The 20,900-nt window shown below is 40.1% G+C and overlaps 1 protein-coding gene across 4 annotated transcripts; it reads left to right on the forward strand.

Moving 5' to 3' along the window:
* Window positions 1-295: 295 nt before the first annotated feature.
* Window positions 296-19,060, forward strand: LOC121636459 (phospholipid transfer protein). 4 transcript variants are annotated; one of them, XM_041979985.1, is made up of 16 exons: window positions 5,948-6,040; window positions 6,132-6,148; window positions 8,247-8,379; window positions 10,883-10,982; window positions 11,073-11,201; window positions 11,552-11,707; window positions 11,829-11,892; window positions 13,332-13,487; window positions 13,594-13,770; window positions 14,846-14,905; window positions 15,248-15,412; window positions 15,746-15,813; window positions 18,214-18,256; window positions 18,357-18,420; window positions 18,506-18,582; window positions 18,700-19,060. In XM_041979985.1, the coding sequence occupies exons 3-16, from the start codon at window positions 8,268-8,270 to the stop codon at window positions 18,820-18,822; spliced, it is 1,494 nt and encodes a 497-aa protein (XP_041835919.1). In that variant the 5' UTR covers window positions 5,948-6,040; window positions 6,132-6,148; window positions 8,247-8,267; the 3' UTR covers window positions 18,823-19,060. The 4 variants fall into 4 exon arrangements, with proteins under 4 accessions (XP_041835920.1, XP_041835922.1, XP_041835921.1 ...); XM_041979986.1 differs by lacking the exons at window positions 5,948-6,040; window positions 6,132-6,148 and adding an exon at window positions 296-379; XM_041979988.1 differs by lacking the exons at window positions 5,948-6,040; window positions 6,132-6,148 and adding an exon at window positions 440-533.
* The last annotated feature ends 1,840 nt before the right edge of the window (window positions 19,061-20,900 follow it).

Below are 20,900 nucleotides of genomic sequence, written 5' to 3' on the forward strand. Positions count from 1 at the left end.
TCACTGTTGTAAAGTATGAACTGTGTATTGTTGAACTGTCAGTCTGTCCCGCTGTTGGGTCAACAGTCAGAAAAGAGAACTGGACCATTTGCTGAACCCAGTAACACCAGTAGATTACAGACCAAAATCTTTAACTCTGATTCTGACAAACCTTCAAGCTCATCAGCATCGAAAGTCCCTGAGGTGGTTTGATTAATTCAGAGAGAGTCTGCAGAGAGGGGGAGGAGGAAGAGGATGAGGGGGAAAGGGGGTGGAGGAAGAGGAGGAGGAGGAGTCTGTCCCTGGAGATAAAACTGTGTACAAAGAGAGATGGTCAGAGTGAACAGACAGCGCAACAGAACTCCTCCTCCTCCTCTTCATCTTCATCTGCAGCTGATACGTGAGTTGCAACACTGACACTGAAAAGTTCACAGACAGACAGAAAAACAGACAGAAATCAGACAGAAAAACAGAGAGAAAATCAGACCAAAAATCAGACAAACAGACAGGCGGGTAAACAAAGCAGTAAACAAACAGGTTGTCATCATGGACAGGTGAGTAAACTATTCAGGTTCCTCTGATTTCTCTGTGTCAGCTGTTCTGAGGTTTGGTTCTAGTTCTGGTTCTGGTTTTGGCTGCGTTCAGGTGTCTGATGTTCTGGTACCAGTTCTGTTGGTGGTTTCGGCTCCTTCTCGCTATTGGTTCTGAGGTTTTCCTTCACTGAAACTGGAGCTGGGGGGTTTTGGGAGCACATTGAGGGGCTGGTTCTGGTTCTGTTCAGAATGAGGCATCAGGTTTGGTTTTGTGTCAAACTGGTGAGAATTTAGTTTGATTCCTTAAATAAACATAAAAATGAAGTTAGTGTAAAGCTGAGGTAAAGACAGAAGGACCGGCAGCAGTTCTGGGGGTTATAATTAAAGGCCGGCAGCCAGAAACATGTGGCAGTAGCAGCTGGATGCTGATTGGCTGTCGTCACTGAGCTTTCATCAAACCCACAAATTAAAAGCCATGGGTGTTTCTAAGAACTGGAGCTTTTGAAATCTTCGGACCTGGTGATTAGTGTGTGCGCTCAGCTGTTATGACAAACCCCGCCTCAGTGGTCCCTGAGTTTTGTCTTCAAGGTGGTCGTCTTGCTGTTTGAAACCACATGGAGATTCTGAAACTGCCCTGATATGAGACTGATGGGTTTTACCATCTCCCAGACAGCATTTCAGTCTCATTTCTACTCTGTTCTCTGGTCCGATCCAAAAAAATAGACCATTGTAAATATCAGAACAAGTGGTCCGATGAGGCCTGCAGGATACAAAGTCATCTCTTGTCATGGTCATCTCTGGGATTTAGTATGGTCTTAATACAGAGTCATAAAGATTTTATGGTAATAAACGACTGCTTGCAAATAATTGCAGATGTAGATTCTTGACTGTTTCTGAACTTCTATCTGATTTACTTACCAGTTTTAAAATCTTCACTCTGGGAACCAGTCAGTCATGAAATAGATTTTAGGCCCAGAATCCATCTGTGATATGTTCAGAAATCTAGCAGGGCTCTTAGATCCATGAACTCAGGTCAACTAGTCCAGATCATAGTTCAGACTAAACATTTAGTAGCAGAATTTAGCTGTTATGCTGCAAACAAATGGAATAAACTGTCAGTGCAGATTACTTTCACCAAATGCAGAAACTTTTTAAATCCATTTTTAAAACATTTCTTTTTTCGTGCAAATACAGGAAATCTTCACAGTAACTTGTAACTTATAAAAACTGTTGGTTTCTTTTAATATATTCATTTAATTGAGTTATGTTATATGATTATTACAATTTTGCACACCCTTTTAATTATGTCTTAATACGATTTTGTTTCTAAGCCTGAAGCTTGCTGCTGCTTCACCCAGGAGTAATCACCTCTTCTCTGCCTCCTAACGTTGATGTGGAGGTGGAAAGTTTACCAGCTGTTTCTGTTAGAGTTTTATCGATAGTGGAGCAAACAGACCAGACCAGCACGATTACGAAACCCTCACAGAAATGTTGCTTCAGGAGCAAAAAGACCAGACAAAAAGACAATGAAAATAACTGGTTTAGCTCACATAACATAGCAGCCGCTAGCCTGTGTAAATGCACCCAACCCAGGTTCAATCCCGAAGTCTTCCTGACCCACTTTCTCATCTACCTGCTGAACAATGAAGGACACTACAGCCCACACAATGTTAAAAATATAACAATGTAAAAAACACTTGTTTATCGAACACACTCAAAATACGAAATATATATATATATATATATATATATATATATATATATATATATATATATATATATTACAAATCACAGCTTACAAATTAATCATGATTAATCACCATTTGCAAGTTTTTATATGCCTGAAATTTGCCAGTTTTTACTGTATTATATCAACAGAATGAGCCAGTGATTAGAAATCATGATTCATATATCATCATCTCACCAACCGTCTCCATGGTGACAATATGGTGATAATATCTGTCATAAAACCAGCAGATGTGACAACTGAAGTCAAACAGCCAACATTGATGAAGAAACTGATAAAACTGATGATCTGACTAAACACACATTTTTCCTTTTATCACTGAAGTGTAATTGTTTGTGCAGCACTGATAAAAGTCCTACAGCAGCAAGTAAACACCTGTTGAGAAAATAGATCATTGGCTGCTTGTTTTACACGTTTTTCTTCACTTTTTTACATTAGATGATCACTTTAGTTGTAATAATCAGTTCAATATTTTATAAAATCTAGGCCCAAAAAAGGTCTTATTTGTGCCCCCTTTTTCCTGGTCAGCGCTCAAGCCTGGCCCACCATAAAAACTTTTCTAGACCCGCCCCTGCATACCTAAACTATAAACCCTGTTTACCACCAGCCAGCTACAGTGTTAGAAAAGGGCCCTGCTAAAAACAATACTCTGGGGTAAATATGTGACGGTGTGAACCATGAACCGCTAGATTACTCCTCAGCTGGACGATAAACACACGCAACAAGAGAGAAAAGCCGATCAGCTCATCACCGATAGCTGTCACGATTCATGGAACAACCTGAGAGGAGAGGGAGGAAACAGCCGCGTTTCACAAACACTCAGACTGCCAGAGATCCACGACAGCCGACACGGTGCAAACGTTGGTGTAGGATAAGTTTAAAAAAGAATGTGAGAAAAGTGCAGTCGTGGCTGAGTTTTTCCATCGGGCTCCTCCACGTCCCGCTGTCATAACAGAGAAATGATGGATGTATGGGGCTTGTAATGCCACGCATGCCTCAGTTGTGTTAATAAGAATATTAACGCAGTTATTATATATATATATATATATATATATATATATATATATATATATATATATATATATATATATATATATATATACATATATATATATATATATAAAGCACTTGGACCTTGAAATAGAGAAAAGGTCACTCTACCGGCAGCTTCCCCACAGTCCCGAATTGGACTCAGCGGTATAGAAAATGGATGGATGGATGGATGGATGGATGGATAGTGTGCTACTGTGTACTCTGGAAATGGATCCGATTGGTTTGTTTCTAATAAAAAAAATAAGGTCAGGGAGGTGGGAGGTTGTAGGTGTTATTTTCGTCTTTTTACCCTGAGCTGTGACTTACAGGTTTCCTGCTTCTCTTCTGTTACTGATCATTGATGGACTGATCATCCAATAAAAGCTGTTACATATTTTAGAAACCCTGTTTTGAGGTCTGAAATGAAGACAAAAATGTCCTTTTTGGCTCTGATGAGGACTGAATCCTAGTGGTGTAAACAGATGAAAACACTCCGTGATGTCCATTTCAAAAAGGCTCAACTTGAACTGCAGTAACCTTTGTTTCACAATACCCCCTCCCTCCTGCTCGGCCCGCTCCGTCCGGCAGCCTCATGACCCCGATTCTGTTTATCAGACCGAGAGTTCAGCTCAGCTTCAGCTGTTTGCTCCTGATCTCAGCCTGTTTTCAGCTGTACGCATTCAGAGCAAGGCTGTGGAAGGAAAAATATTTTCCTGTTCTGGATTTCTTCAAAATCATCCACAGAATCTGTCTGGTACTGGATAATACTGGAACGCACCAACTGGACTTCCTTAAAACCCAAGATTGATCAGTTTTATTGGATGTGAAGGTCGTTCTGGACCATCTTAAGAATCTGTCCTGACCAGACCCTTAATCTGAGGTTTTGTCTGTGTATGATGTGTGTGTTGGTTGCATTACCATACTGATTAATATAAGCAGCAAAGATTGGTAATGATCATTGATATCAGTGGATTCTACTCACTGTTGTTAAAATATTTTAACAACCGCAGCACTCTGAACTGTAACAATGATTAACTCCATATTATTTATAACATCTGTCATTTTTAAACAACTTACAGTTCAGTTTACATAATATAACTCAACCATTTTTACTGGGCTTCATCCAGGTTTCAGTAATTCCCCTAATTCCGCCCTTCTTTTTTTTCATTATTATAAACTAGTGTTTATCATAGTACACATCACTGCCACGGATTATTATCTTTCTATTTATTTCTAAATTTATTTTAAAACTACCAGAAATTCAAATAATTTTAAGGGTTTTAACTCATGAAATGGCACCAAAATTAAGTGTCTCTTACTTAACGCTTTCATGCAGTGGACATCTACTTGAAAGCTGTTTTCTTGTATATTCATGGGTGGGGACAGTATATTTGTACATTTGCCACCAATGACCAATCTAATGAGGACTACTCCCAGTAGAATAAATTAATATATCCATTCAAATGACCAAATTTGCCTCAGTGATGAACAGGGAAAGAAAAATATATATTTTAACAGAATATTCATGTTATATAAATATGAAAACATTATTTTATAAATATTTTAAGAAGATTTAAGAATAATTTAAATGAATAAAAACTCAAATATAATTTTAAAAAGTATCACTCTATATGTCTGTCTGTAACAAAAAAAAACATGTTTGTAAATACTTCATCCATGAAAGGGTTAAGTGTCCTGTTGTCATAAATAATGTTGACAGACTGCAGGACATCGTTGTAACGGACCATCTCAGTATACACTCTAAGAAAAAAGAACTAAATTGTAACTTTAGGTTAGGTGTGTCCAGCTCTGGTCCTCGAGGGCCACAGTTCTGCAGGTTTTCCATGCGTCTCTGCTCCAACACTGCTGACTCAAATGAATGAGTCACTGTGTGGAATTTCATAGGCTGTTGGACATCGCCAGATCCAATTTACTGGGGCACGTGCCCCAGTAAAAATTAACTGTGCCCCAGTATAAAATGCTACAATTAATTTTCGGCAATAAATATTTATCATACATTAATTCAGATCATTCAGATGGGAAAAGATATATATTTTCAAAACGCGTAGCAAGAGCGTTAACTCCAAATAGAGAAAACAGTTCAGGGGCTCATTCTGTCTCTGCATGTCACCGTGCACGAGCAGCAGGTTAAACACACACACGTCGCACAGCTCTCCGTGTGTGGGGTGAGCGCACAGCGCAGTTTGAGGTCTCATTATGTGTCACAAAAACAGTCCATTTTAGATTTTTTTATAAATGAAACCAAATGACCTTATACTAACTGAAACATATCGCGGGACTTCTTTAGATGGATGTCAGGATATTCTTCATTCAAAGCAGAGACAAGGAAGCAGCAGGGCGAGATGAGAAAAAGGGAGGTAAGACGGCGGTAAAATCAGTTTTAGGTTAGATATTCAGCAGATATTTGCACTGGAGCGACAGGGTGTAGTTTAGGGACCATCAACAAATGACAGGCTTTCTGTAAAACGGAAATTCTCATAAAGGACATAAAACAATATTTTCATGCTAAAGAAAAGCGGAACTCTGGTGTAAACAAAGAGAAATAACACGTGTGTTTTGCTTTTCATGCAGGGTGCCAAATATTTTGAATTGAGATTTTAATAATTTCGTTAATAATTTCTTAATAATCCAATAGCTTCTAAACCAAGTGACCCAGTCACTTCACACCAAAGCTGAATTGAAGCAGATAAACATCCAAACAAGACACAACTCTTCCTGACTTTTTTAAAGCTGAGTCAAGCTGAGCTTGTGGAATTGAAAAATAGGCAGTACGCTTTAATGCTCAAAAATTAAAGAAACTGTTCAAAATGAGTTGAACTATCACCCTGACAACCAGGTAATAAACATTACTGTGGAATGTGTATGAAGTGAGTTCCGACTTGCCATCGTTTGTTATGGTATTTATGCTTTTGCTGCCATGTTGAAAGTGTACATGTTTATTAAATATGTTCTTACACTCAATATCTCAATTAGTATTTCCATAGGAATGTGGCAGTGGCACAGAGCAGTGTGTGTGTGTGTGTGTGGGTGTGTGTGTGTGTGTGTGTGTGTAGAGATACGGTTAGGAGGCCTGGAGGGCTTTATGCCTAGCAACGCCCCTGCTGTTGGATTCGTTTAATTTGATTCAGGTGGGTTGGAGCAGGGACACATAGAAAACCTGCAGGAAAGTGGCCCTCAAGGGCCAACTTTGGACAACCCTGCTTTAGATATTCAAAGGTTTGTCACTGGGGAGGTACAGTACCTTCAAAGGTTCTGTACCTAAAAAGGGCAACTAAACATAAAGTCTAGATGAACAAATAACACAACACATAATACAACATTACTTCACAGCGTGTGGGTAGGCGCTAGTCATTTTTAAAAAACTTAACGTATGTTTGTACATAAGTTTTGAAGTTTAGTCTTACCCACTGAGTCCGAAATGGCAGTAACAACCAAAACCAAAGGCAGTCTCGTCATGGTAAACGAAGAAAAACTAAATGGCCCAGTTATTGTTGTTTAAAGGGAACAGTCCCTGGACACGTAATGCTCCATTCCCAGAAACTATAAACCAGTCCTTCCTCCAGCCTTAGCAAGGTTGGGATTTTAAGTTAACTTGCAATACAATGATCATAGAAAGTCTGGGCCCTGCTGGTGTCTTTAAAAGGTGACTTTCCCCATCAAATGTGATTCTGAGTCAGGCTAAAAAAGCAGACAAAATAGCACTTTGGTACAGAACACATTTAATATCACTGAAGGCCGATCTCATCTTCACTATGTTGCTTCAACCTCGTGGTGCTGAGGTCTAGGTATAGTCTTAGAGTAGTCCCCTTATACTTTACTTCGTGCTGCATAGACCATCTCAAAGCGATATACTTCTCCCAGTACTGGTGAAAGCACAGAAGGGTCTTGAGGGTCATCCTTCCACGAGTTTAGGTCCTGCTTCACAATGTGCTCAGTCCAGCTCTGGCAGCATCGAGAACACATTATTTCCCATAACTTCTTTCAGCAGCACTGAAAGCAGTATTGTCATGACCATCTTCGCTCCCTTCAAGTATTCTAAAGATGTGCTGGCTGGTTCTGCAAGATCTATTCTCCAAGATCCAGCAGGGTCGCGTTCTGAGCCTGAAGGGATTTGATGGTAGCTTCAACTGCGCAGATCTGTTCAAATTTACCCCCCTCCAAGGTTTCCTGCAAGTAATCAGCCTTGAAAAGAGCTGACCTTGTCGCCTAGCCATCCACCAAAGCTTGTAGAGGCTGAACTTACTCTTGGATTAATGTGGCCATCTCTTTTTTGAAGTTGGCATGTTTAGATATTTCTGTGGTATGTTGGGTAATGGAGATGGAGTCGCCAGGGTCATTGTTATCAGACGCAGCTGCCAAAGTTGCTAGCTATGCTAGTTTGTCATTTGGCTGAAGCTGAAGCTTTGTGTTTTAGGGTTACGTTGGCCATTTTGCTGTTACAAGGGTTCAAAAACTCTCCTTACTTCAGTATGACGCTAAATATATGTAAAAAGTTTTATTTTATTTAAATTTTTCTAAGTACCAAGAGAGTTGATCAGGATCCCCTTTTACCCTGTCCAACATTGCCAAACTGGAAGTCCAACAATTTGGGAACTTAAATGTACCTTTCAGGCTCTTAGATGGGTATAAATATTAACCTTGGGGTCCAGTTTTCAGCTGTAGTGAGTCCAGGTTGTACTCTGGGGACAGAAATGTCCTCCACTGTACCCCATTTTCTGACAAGGTATGATATTTTGGGTTTTTTGAGGACGTATGCTTTACATATGCGTATCTTTACTACGTCGAGATACAGATAGTTTTACCATTTTTAGCTTCTACTAAAAAATAATGTCCACAATTATTGGCAAAATAAAAAAAGACAATGGCTTGGCATAGATCTGTGCTCTTTGAGTGCTTCTAATCTAATAATCTTTTTTTCTTCACTTTTATTTCAGCTCATTGGGCTCCGGTTCAGGATGACTTCCTGTCACTTGTACCTCTTGTTCCTCTTATCTTCGGTGTCCATCATGGCTGCTGCTGAGCCTGCTGGCTGCAAAATACGTATCACTGACAAAGGACTGGAGATGTGTAAGTACTTTAAAACTAATCCAAAATCAAACTGGAATCCAGATTCAAACCCCCATTGAGAATAAATCCAAGTATCATCCAGATTTCAGCTTTAATCCGTCCATCTTGGATTTTGACTGAAATGTTCAAAGTTGCAAAGGCAAAGCTAAACCTCATCTTGGAGGTCCAAAAGAGGTCCAGATTTAATGAGATGCTAAATCTCTTTAGGTGCTCTGGATTTACCAAGAATATTTTCTATTTCTTTTACTACTGTTTTGAAGTAAAATGCAATTTCTCTGATGTGTGTCGATGTTGTCAGTGTACTGCAAACTGTGCATTGACAAACATTCCATGTTGTTTGGTATGCAAACTGATTAAATGCATTATATATCTATATATAAATATAGATATGTGGTGCATGGTGGTGTGGCGGCCTCATAACAAGAAGGTCGCTGGTTCAAGCCTTGGCTTCGGGGTGGGGGTTCTAACAGCGGCCTTTCTGTGTGGAGTTTGCATCTTCTCCCTGTGTATGAGTGGGTTCTGTCCGGGTACTTGGGCTTCCTCCCACCGTCCAAAGACATGCATGTTAGGTTAATTGATCACTCTAAATTCTCCCTAGAAGTGAGTGTGAATGGTTGTTTGGCTTTCTGTGTTGGCCCTGCGATGGACAGGTGTACCCTGCCTCTCGCCTGGGTTAGGCTCCAGCTTCCCTGCGTCCCTTAATGGACAAAGCAGTTTAGATAATAACATGACATATATATAATCAGAGCCTGAACTTCGCCCGTCACCCAGGGTTTTTGGTCAGGTAAAACCCTGATGCTCTTCTTCACAGTGACAGTATCAATGTGTATTAGTATCAGTGACAGTCCAAGTCCTTCTCAAAAATGCTCCACTCTGTGTGGACAAAAGAAGTCCTGAAACTAGGGAAGTGCGTTATCTGGCCTGATGGTGATAAACCATATATTTGGCCTCGTTTGCCTTCTGAGAGGAGTGTAAGCAGACACAAGTAAGCGGCAACTGCCGGCGGGAAAATATGAAGCCTATGCGGAAGTTCAAAAAACTGCAGTTCACCTCTCATCCGCTAGGGGCTGGCTCCACAACAGAGTCAATCCCTATAGACTCCCATGTTAAAAAGACCAACTTCACAGCAGAAATAAACATGTTTAAAGCCTGGTACAAAACAACATTTTAGGATTAATAGGTCAAGTTTACCTTCATGACAACTGTGAGGGGGTGAATTTTTTTCTAACTTCAAAGCCCGCCTTCCTCCGTTAGCTGGTTAGCTACTGTTAGCTCTGGGTTAGCTCCAGGTAGCTCAGAGTTTGATGGGTGTCAATCATCCACCCCCACCTTCACGGTCTCGCTCTCAGCTCCACCTCTTTGCCCATTTTTGGATTTTCTGGGAATGACAACATGCGTGACGCTGCCAAGATGGTGACAGTGGGAACCGCCCAATGAGCTTCAATTCAGCTCTTCAGAAACCTACGGGTGACTTCATGGAGGCTCCATCCATCTTTTATAAGCAGTCTATGGTCACAAGGAAAAGAGAGAGGTGACTGGCCAAGATGTGGGCGAGGGATTGCTCTATAAGCATGCTTGATGTTAGTCAAGTGTTTTTGCAGCCCTGGTAGGACACTTCACATGCTGATGGAACTTAAGGGAGCACAGTCTTAAGGCTTTATTAAAATCCCCAGCTAAAATGTGGACCGCATAAGCTCTGTTGTTTGTTGATGATGTGCAACAGATGTCTGGGAGCAGTGCTAGTGTTAGCATCAGGAGCTATGTAAACAGTAGTGATGATGGCTGCGGTAAGCTCATAGTGCAAGTAGAACAGTCTGCACTGGCCCATCATGGCTTCCAGATCCAGAGAGTAGTGATTTCCAACTAGTCTGTTGTCCAAGCATTAGGCCTCATTCACAAACATACAAAGTCCAACCCCCTTTCTCTAACCTGCTCCGGAGCAAGTTAGCTGTTTAGCATAAGTTGCCATGGTGATTTACCCTGGTAAGAAGTGAACCAGTGTTGTAGTACAGAAAACGTTAATCTATCTGAACCATAGCCCCACCCCTCCTCCCCACAGCTGAGCCGGAGCCACGCCCACCACCACAGTATATAACTAACTCAAGAAAATGACAGAACTCAAGGTTTTTAACACACACATACAAAGTAGTGACTGAAACTGAAACAAGTCTGTGAATATTAAATGCAGTAATTCTAGATCACTCTCAAAGTTGCATGTGGACATTGATATGTACACATGCATACACACCTGCACACACATTTATATACACTTCAAACTTGATTATTTTTTTTTTCTTTCCTTGTCTTTTACTGGTGCTGCTTCCTGCATTTGATTTCTTTCAGTTTATGGTAAACATTCATGTTATTGTATGCATTTTTAATAGTTTTTTGTTTTTTTTCACTAATACTGTTTTAATGCTCTGTTTTCATTTTGAAAGTCTAACCATACATGCATCCACTGTATCTGCCGTAACCAAAGTAATACAGTGTGTTTTATTTTCAGTGAAGTTTGAGACTCAGAAGTTTGTTGAAGAGGAGCTCAGTAGCATCAATATGCCAGAGATGAAGGGCAAAGAAGGACGTTTTCAGTACACCATCAATGAGTATGCAGATGATTTCTACTGTGAATTCTACTGTAGTTCTGAACCTCTGACATGTGGATTCATCTTCCATCTGTTCTGTTCTGTACTTAGTGTGAAGATAACCGAACTGAATCTGGCCCACGCCAACCTGCAGTTTATCCCTGACGTGGGTTTGTTGTTCGATGTTCAGAACTCATCGATCTCGCTAACTTTCCACCGACGGATCCTCTACTGGTTCTTGTTAGTTCTACAGAACACTGATTTACCTCAAAGTCTTAAAACTACACTAATAATGTTTTTATTATTATTATTATATGTACAGTCATATAAACATATTTTATGTTGGTGATAAGAGCGCTCCTTCATGCATCTGTAAATTTTAAATGTTTTTTTTTCTAGGTCAGTTACAGTCTGCTAGAGACTTTGCAGGAAAGTGATGTGATTTTCAACATCACCTGAAGGTGGCAGGGTTGTGTCACGGTCCAATAGCATGATGAAATTTCAGTTCAGAGCAGCTGTTGCTTTCATGTTGGATGTTTTTAAGACAACTTCACAAGAATGACAAACTGTTGGTTGTTGTTTTGTGTCAGTTACGACACAGGAAACATAAACGCATCAGCTGAAGGAGTGAACATCAGAACAGCCGTGAACCTGATCAGAGACACTGACGGACGACTAAAGATCAATAACATCACCTGTGATGCCAAAATCAACAAAATGATGGCACAGTTCAGCGGAACACTTGGGTAAAAATGGACTCTCCCTGATTTTTGTTCTGTTATTAGGAAAAAAATTATCACCCATCAATAAGAAAACATGGTCAGCCATGTTGTTCAAAACAGCCATGTAATTTCCTTTATTTTTCAGGAGAGTGTACGACTTCCTAGCCAGGTTTCTGACGACAGGAATGCGCTTTTTCCTCAACCAGCAGGTGGCTCATCTGGTTCTGAACCATGTCTCTTTGATCCAGCTGTCCCCGTGAATCCATTTATCTGCAAGTTCCAGAAACTAAAGAAAGGAAATGCAAAACAGACCAACTGGCAGATGAAGTGACAGACTGCGAACAGCCTGATAAACAGTGACTAACATGACAAATAATGAATTGGCAGAGATCAAATAAAACCTGGCAGAAAACAAACTGAGAAACGGATAAGAAATGAGGAGCTGGTGTGGTGATCAGAAACAAAGTGTAACAAGGAAACAGGAAGTAAACAAGTAAATTAAAATCTTTGTTCATGTAACACAATAGCCAGGAAAAATGTCTCGTGGTCAGACATGGAAGAATGAGGTAAAAGTTCTGATAGAAATATGATAAACACAGGACGCTAGGATCTGCATGTGTCTGCAGACCTGGAGACCTGCAGATTCAGACCCGTTGTTCAAGACCAGCACTTCCAGGCCCCTTTTTGGACAGTGCCCCCTACTGGCTGATTGTAAAACTGCAACTGCATTTCTGGAGCAGCAGGTCCTCCAGACTCAAAGATGCAGTTTCCAGACAAAACTGCAAATACTAAACCAGCATCCAACCCAAATACCTGATGTGAGGCTCAGTAACTTGGCAAAGATTCTGTTACAGATAGACTGGAAAAATGAGGATCTTCCTCCTGCCAACCCAGTTTTGTGTCAGTCAGATCAGATTTCTAACCTCTGACACAAAGCAGAGGTTTGTTATACTGTTCTTTAAATGAATACCAAGTCAAATAAAAAGCAGTTAGGCACTTGTGGAAATAGCTTCTCTGCAAACAATACCCTTTTTTTTTCTCTGGCTCTAAAACTCCAGGTGGTGTTTTCCAAATTCAAAATGATGCTTCTTTTATCTTTTATAGCCTTTGTTCAGCAAACAAGATGGAGAGCAAGTAGATGAGGTGTTTCCACAACATGTTTATTTGGAGTATTTTTACTGGATTGAAAACTAAACAATTATTCTTTAAAAAAGAAGAAAGAAAGAAAGAAAGAAAGAAAGAAAGAGTGACGGTTATTATTATATATTAATTTGCATTAATTTGATTTATTATTAGTTTAGATTTTCAGTCTTGAGGAAAGATTGTTTAGCTTAGTGATGAAGTTGCTCTCCTATATCAAACCACTAACGATGTGTTCATTTGTTCAAGTTTGAAGAGTTTCAGTCAGGATTCAAAGCACATCATAGCACATAAACACATGTGGTGAAAGTTATCAATGGTCTCCTCATGCCCATAATTGGGTTTAAAGGAGCCATATTAGGCAGGTTTAAGTCAGTATCTCCACATGTCAGAGTTTCTCTTTCCTCCATTTCTAGGTCATGACCTTGCATTGTGATGAGGTTACCATGTTGTGATTTGGTCTCTTGTAAATTAAACTAAATTTAATTGACCTGTCTTTTTCTGTCAGATCTGCCCCGCTCTGAATCATGCTGCTATGGTTCACGTAAACTCGATGTTGGAGACAATACCTGTGAGGACAGAGGTGGATTATTATATTGGGATTGATTATTCCTTGATCGATGACCCTCTGGTGTCATCCCGGAGCCTTGACATGCATTTCAGGGTCAGACTCACATAATCTGATAGAATCTAGTGGAATGTTTACTGATATCAGCTGTGTCTTTATTTGTTTTTGTTTTTTTGTTTGTTTTTTTTTTGCTTGTCTGTAGGGGATGTTCTTCGATCTGTCTCATCAGAATCATACACTGGTGAACTATGCTGTGGACCCGATCATCAGGGAATATGACCGCATGGTTTATCTGGCTCTGTCCGAGTTCTTCTTTGACAGTGGGATGTTCGCTTATTACACTGCTGGAATCTTCGAAATGGACATAGTCAATGAGAAGGTGAGGCTCCTACAAACCATAACAGATATCACAGAGGTGTCATGGAGGTATACAGGTGCTGAAACATTTTCCCTTTTAAAACAAATAGACCACTCTCCTTTAATAGACCATCATTTGTGTGATTAAAGTAAAAAGTCCTTCAAAAAAAGAGTTCAAAACAGAATATTTTGTTGTGCTGGGCTCGGCTCAGTGCAGGGCTTGGGCTCTGGAACCAGTCTCCTCGGGAAGGGCTGAACTCTTTTCTACTCAGGACTTGTTCCTGGTGAGAGATGCCGAGCAGGTGTGGGTATACTTATTGCCCTCCTGACTCCTTGCCTGGATGTTGTGGTTTAATCTGGTGGACAAGAGGGTAGCCTCCCTTTGAGTGGAGGGAAGGGTCCTGACTGTTGCCTGTGCTTATGCACCAAACAGCAGTTCAGAGTACCAATCCTCTTTGGAATCCTTGGAGGGGAACTTGAGTACACTCGTACTAGGGACTCCATTGTTCTGCTGGTGGACTTCAACGCTCATGTGAGCAATGACAGTGAGACTGGGATTTAGAGGAACGGCCCCTCTGATCTGAATGGTGTTTTGTTATTGGACTTCTGTGTCATCATGGATTGTAAACACCGTGATTGGGCATAGGAGTGTCTACATGTGGAAACTGTCACCAGGACTTTATGCCGCAGATTGATGATACACTTTGTAGATGTGTTCTGACTTGCTGCTGCATCTTTTGCATCAAATATGTTTCTGTAGTTTGGAATGAAATCCATCTAAAATGTACAAAATGCAGACATTTTGCAGACATATGCAGACAAAACATTTCTTTAATTTATTTATTTTGTTAGTCTTAATTGTTTATTGTTGTGTTGTTGTGTGGTTGTCATTTGCTGCTGGCCGCAAAACCAAATGCTCCACAGGGGATAATAAAGCTAACCTTCAGCCTTGAACATCTAAAGTTTTTATGTAAATGTGACACACAGTGTTGTACCTTAACACTTGCAGAATCAATAACCCAACACACACAGTTCATCAGGACCAAACTAATCCCGTCTGAATTTCACTGATTTTAATTTTCTGTGTCCTCATTCAGATGCCCAAAGACCTGGAAGTGTTGTTAAGAACTACCTACTTTGGAGCCATTATGATGATGGTGAGTAGACGTGCAGTTGATCTAGAAATACAACAGCAACACAGAATATGCTGAGCACACAGAACAGAGACAAACAGAACCACACTGGACAGTGAAAGACACAGTTTACTGCATCTCTTTTTTGGAACACATCACCTGTAATCATACTTTATGTACTTTGTCAACTACTCACCACTGTTAACAAAAATGAGGGATATTCAGCTTTCAGGTGAAATTTATGGAAAATGTAACAAGTTCGTGCTTCACTGATGTTAGATCAGAAATGTAGGACATTTAAAGTGCAATGTAAAGATAATTCCTTCATTTCATTAATACAAAGCCAAATATTCTGGTCTGGTTTAGAACCCAGCTTTGGTGGACGCCCCAGTGTCTCTGCAGCTCGCTGTTAACTCACCACCAAAAACCTCCATCAAGACATCTGGAGCAACGGTTGTCATGACAGCCACGGTCAAGGTGATGCTACTGCCTCCAGGTCAGGTTCCGGTCCAGCTCAGCAGCATGACCATGGTACATATGCACACACACACACACACACTGTTCTTTTGCAGTTCACCAAGTTGTAATGATGTGCTGGTAGCAGCCAAGGTGTAATCTGAACTGGTTTTACAAAAGTTGGTTTAAATGGACTTAAAGCAGAACCAGTTCCTACAGGCAACCTGACGGCATCATCTGTCTGGTATACCAGATGTCCAGAGGCTCATGTTTTACACTGACTACATGCGGTTTTCTTTTCAGTATAGCTACGAATTTTTGAGACTAGTTTGAAGCAGATTTTAGTTGCTCCCAGTTTAAAGTTTAAACCTGCTAATCTGACATGAGTTTTGTGTTTTTCTCCTGCAGGAAGCAAAGTTTAACGCCAAAGTTTCTATTAGAGGAAAACGTTTGGCTGTCCATGCTGATCTCCGCAGGTACCTGGTTTACTGTCTTTAAGGACCCTCACTGACACATGTGTTCTTACGCCTCTAACCCTGAAACCTAACAGGATTCTAAGATCAAACCAAATCTGAAGCCTCAATGGGCTGAACCAAAGCGAAGACTGGGAACAGTATCTTCTTGTATCAGATGTTCTAACAGTGCAGAGATGTCTTCTCTCCACATGGTGTAAAATAGAAATGAATGTTGGAATGTAACTGCAGTTTTCTGGAAGCTATTGCTTCTTGAACCCAAACTGGGAATTGGTTCCACAGAGAGGGTCTGATAACTAAAGGTTCTGCTTCCCATTCTACTTTTAGAACCTCTAGAAACCACCAGTAAACCTGCAGTCTGAGAATAAAATGCTCTGCTGGAAAAATCTGGATCTCTGAAAAAGAGATATGCGCTATGATTGTATTTAAAAAGTAGAAAAAAATTTTTTTTATGGATACAATTTGACAAGTATTCAAACATACACACATTGTTATTATTCAGTTAGAAAAAAATATATATAATTAAACATAAGCATACATCAAATATGTACAGTCACACATATCACTGCAAAACACACAAAACAAAAAACAACAAAGACACCCCACAATTTAGCTCAATCAATTCATATTTCTGTACATATTCTGGAACAAAAGGCACATTTAACAGGGCAATACCCATAACCCTTTTAAATATGAAATAAGAAGAGGCCATTTGTGCATAAAATTATCTGTACATCTCTCATTGCATATCTTATTTTCTCAATCTTTAAAATCAGCAATGTGTCCATAAGCTATAATGATGTGGAGGAACATTTAGGAGAATTCCAGCACAATAAAAAACAGTGTCACACCAGCAATGACTTAAAGCTATCATTTATTTTGGGACATATTTAAATGAAACTAGCTGCATCAAGAAGCCAAAATAGAGCAATCAAAAGGCATGGCTGCAGGTTTACTCAAAGCACAGTCGACATCATATAAACAAACTGATCCAGAAGTTTAGGAGACCGAGACACAAAAAGAACACGGGGACCGGGTGACATGTGGAGCCATGGCATTCAACATATTTGTCTTTGTCTGGTATTTGAAAATATCAGAGCAAATGAGATGTGGAGAGGTCAACGGTGTAAGGCAAATCAGCATAACTCATAAAAACACCATTTATATATTAATCGTTTAGTTGCCAAATCTCTTTATCATCTCAAATTGTAAGTACTGAGGCCTGGAGTGACGAGGAAAACAAGTGGTTGTTGCATGCAGGACCCAGACTGGAAGCATCCACAAATCTGAAGCAGCCTCTCTGATATGAAACCTTAGGCGTATTCAAGACCACTTGGCTGTCAGTGCACTGCACTCTCAGCCCACATTTTGTTTGAACATAAACTTTTTTAGTAATGAATAATTATCATTTAATGTTTTCAATAAACAGTGTCTCAGTACTAAAACAAATAAGTTCTTTCTAATCATTTTCTACAACAAAAACACAATTTCAGTCCCCACCAAACATCAGAAGATGTGTATTTCAGAAGGGAAAGCTGCTCAATGGTCTTTATGCAAATATAACGTCATCATTATTTGGAGCGTGAACACAGCCTTTTGATGCAGTAACGTCAGCTATCAGATATCTGCAGTTCACATCAAGAGTACTGTTGCTGGGAGTTACTTATTGTAGGAGTTCAAGATGGTGCTGAAGTACAGACATAAGCCTGAGCTTCCACTGGGAAGACAAATCCTTCTGGTCCCTGTTGTATGTGAGCCACATGGACCCCCTCGGTAGCCTGCAGCTGCTTCCCTGGCATCATTAAAAGCGGCCCGGGAGATGGATACTGTGATCCGCTGGAGCTCCCTGGTGTGGCGTAAAATGTACATATAATCATGGTAGTGTAATCTGCACACAATTGCTGGTGGCCATTCTCCAGGTTTGGTTTTGGTTGTAGAGTCCAAGAGAGCAGTCAATGTGGACTCCAGGCCGAACGCTTCTTTTTTTTTTTTTAAATAATGAGGCTACTGCGGTGGTAGAGCAGGTATCTGGTCCCCATCAGAGAGCCTGTAATGCACATGTTGTTTCAACTTGAGTGAGCCTCCAGGTCCTCACATTTGTTCTCCAATTTGCTTCAATTTATGGTATAAACTGTGCTTAAAATCTTGTTGAACACAATCTGATACTTGTCTTCTGTCCCCTAATAGATACCCAGAAGCAGAAAACCACATTATAATATTTTTAAACTATCACATCATAATAAATGGTAGATGTTTTTGGACACAGAAGGGAGTCCTGGATCCAGTGGAGAATGTTTATTTACAGCAATGTTAAAATCCTGAGCTACATATTCTGTCCATGAAAATAACCGATCAGATGTGAACACTAAAATGTACTGATTTTTGATGCATTTGTTCCTGCAGGTTTAAGATTTTCTCCAACCAGTCTGCTCTGGAGTCTCTGGCAGTGAGTTCATTTCAATACTCTGTAAACATCTGACTTAAAAAAACATGTTCAGAGGAACTTTACAAAGAAGCGTCACTGATTTCATGATGTCCTTGTGTAGCTGATTCCTCTGCAGGCTCCTCTCAAGACCATGCTGCAGATGTCTGTGGTTCCTCTGATAAACAGTAAGAAACTGATCCATTTACCTGTGAACCACACAAACACCTGAACCCACTGCAAACCCACTGTGATGCTGTCTCTGTTTCTCAGATTGGACCAAAAGGGGAGTTCGGATCCCTCTCGCTGATGGGATTGATTTTGTTGAGGAGGTTGTAGAATATCACAACGTGAGTATATTCCGACATCATGACATGATGCTGTTAGTGAGTGTGTCTGTGCATCACTTCCACCTCGACAGGTGGTGTTTTGTAATCTCCATTGATCAACTGTGTCCATCTCTGCAGGGTTTCATTGTGATCGGAGCAAATCTTCATTTCAGCAAAGGACTGAGAGAAATGATGGCTGGAAGCATTGAGAATGACCCGTACAACAGTACCAGTACTAACTCCAGTTCCAGCACTTTCTAAATGTACAGGGGGCAGATATTAATACAACATGTAAATATTTATACAACACAGTTATAACATTTAAAAAAGACCAACAACACACAGTGTTACAACTGATTGTTCTGTTGTCACAGTGTTAATAAAGTTCAGATTATTTACAGCAACATATCTAATATTAAAGCAGCAACATATAATAAAATCAAAGGTCAATGATAGAAAAATATATCGTTAAAATCTGTGTTTCTGATGTTATCTGTAAAACAACAGTTAAATTTTTATTCTCTTAGAATGAAACATTTATATTTACTTGCTGTGGGTCTACATACATGGCAGCTGACACATTTCTACTACAGTGTCTCTGAATGGACAAACAACTTTTTATGTGAAACGAGAACCCTTTGAGCTTTAAAACTGCATACCGGCTTCGTTTGAAGACTGTTTAGGATAAGTGACGACTTAACGGGCACCAAAAGTACCTGTAATGCAGTCATCGCTGCACCTCAGGCCACAAACACGTTTATATCTGGAAGACTTTTGGCCACTGCAGGCCACCATACATTCACAATTGTGCTTGGCATTTGAAGTTATTTTTATGCCCAGCTTTACCTCTAGATGTCACTAAACTGTAATGGGCCCGACACATGGGAGGTGACAACGCTCCTTGTCCTCCTCCAGCGCTTGTTCACACAGACGTGCACATGGGGGCTTGTGATGCATAACAAGAAAATAGAAAAATGTTAAATTTTTGCCGCTGTCGCCTGGCACAAAACCAACCGGCGAGGGGTTTCATTGACTGACCAATGAGCTGAGAGCATGCTAGACAGCACAGTCTGCAAACACTTCCAACGTGGAGGAACAGGTCAATTTAGTTGTGTCTGACTTCCCCATACTTTATGATACTTCACACAAAGCTTATGTAAAGAAAAGGCAGCCGCGTAGCTCCAGGGTGAATTTGTCTGAACGAAGGTTCTGGATTTATCTGGATCAGCCTTGATGTCTGCCATCAAATGATGATATTCACCATGCTGTAAAATAGGATGAACCCAGGGTTGCCTTTTTCTTTTGTACAGTAGAGTCAACAGCAAGATTTGTGTCAGTTCGAGCAAAATCATCTGACTCTTCATGTCATGGACTGCTTTGAAAATGTCAAAATTCCCTCTAATATCATAACCAATCAAATTTCTTGGAGAATAGCAATCTGAGAGAGAGATGTGCGACACTGCCACCGTCGCTGCTGTTTGTGTAGCTGTCAGTTGAGTAGTTTATTTCTAAGTAATCAACAGTGTGTTCTTTGTGTTCTGAATGAAAAGTCCCTAAGTAGCTTTATAACTTGTTTGGCTTCATACTGTCAGATGCTAATTATTTTTAGACATATAACACACTCTGGTCTTCATTACCCACCACAGACCAATACCTTTACCTGGTCATGCAAGATATACCTCATCATATTTGTCTTTTTTCTTTTTTTTTGGTAGTGGAAATCTTTGTTCTTGTTCTTTGGGAACCACTGCTCTAATGTGACCACAGTTATCACAGCAGTGTATGTGAGTGTGTTAGAAAGAGGAACACAATCATTTCCTTTCTTAGTATATGCAAGCCTTCACAACATCTAGACAAGTGAGGAAGATGCTGTTAACTGATCTGCAGATCAGTTAGAACCTCAACAACAACACAAACTTTCTTTAACCCTTCATTGGGCACTAAAATTTTGTTATTAATGTCAAAGTAAAAATCACCTGGAACACAGTAGAAAATGTAAATATTTTTCTCCTTCTAAAAGAATGAGTAAAGTCATATCTGATTAGAAACTGTGCTACAGTAAAAGGTAAAAAAAACAAAAAAAAAGTGAACCTGAGCAGTTTTCCAGGCTTTTTAATTGAGGTGTTACGCAGGTAAATATCTCAGGAAGCCATCTGCTGATGCTAATGATGGACACCTATATTAATGGGCCATCAGGATAGCCCCGAAATTCACCTTACAAACACCATGAAGATCTAGAAATGAAGCTAAACAGTAGTATAACACAGGAAGAGTGAATACTATAAAATAGTATAAAGTAGTATAGACCTCCTCCAAGCCATGAGGTCACTCAGCTGAAA

This window comes from Melanotaenia boesemani, chromosome 3 (genome assembly GCF_017639745.1).
Source record: "Melanotaenia boesemani isolate fMelBoe1 chromosome 3, fMelBoe1.pri, whole genome shotgun sequence".
NCBI classification, from domain to species: Eukaryota; Metazoa; Chordata; class Actinopteri; order Atheriniformes; family Melanotaeniidae; genus Melanotaenia; species Melanotaenia boesemani.

What these genes read in the sequence shown, in the direction of transcription:
- LOC121636459 (XM_041979986.1), top strand. Translation starts at nt 8,268, where the DNA reads ATGACTTCCTGTCACTTGTACCTCTTGTTCCTCTTATCTTCGGTGTCC. An exon ending in TTGGAGCCATTATGATGATG is followed by an intron (nt 14,906 to 15,247) that starts GTGAGTAGACGT and finishes GGTCTGGTTTAG; the next exon opens with AACCCAGCTTTGGTGGACGC. An exon ending in AGCTCAGCAGCATGACCATG is followed by an intron (nt 15,413 to 15,745) that starts GTACATATGCAC and finishes TTTCTCCTGCAG; the next exon opens with GAAGCAAAGTTTAACGCCAA.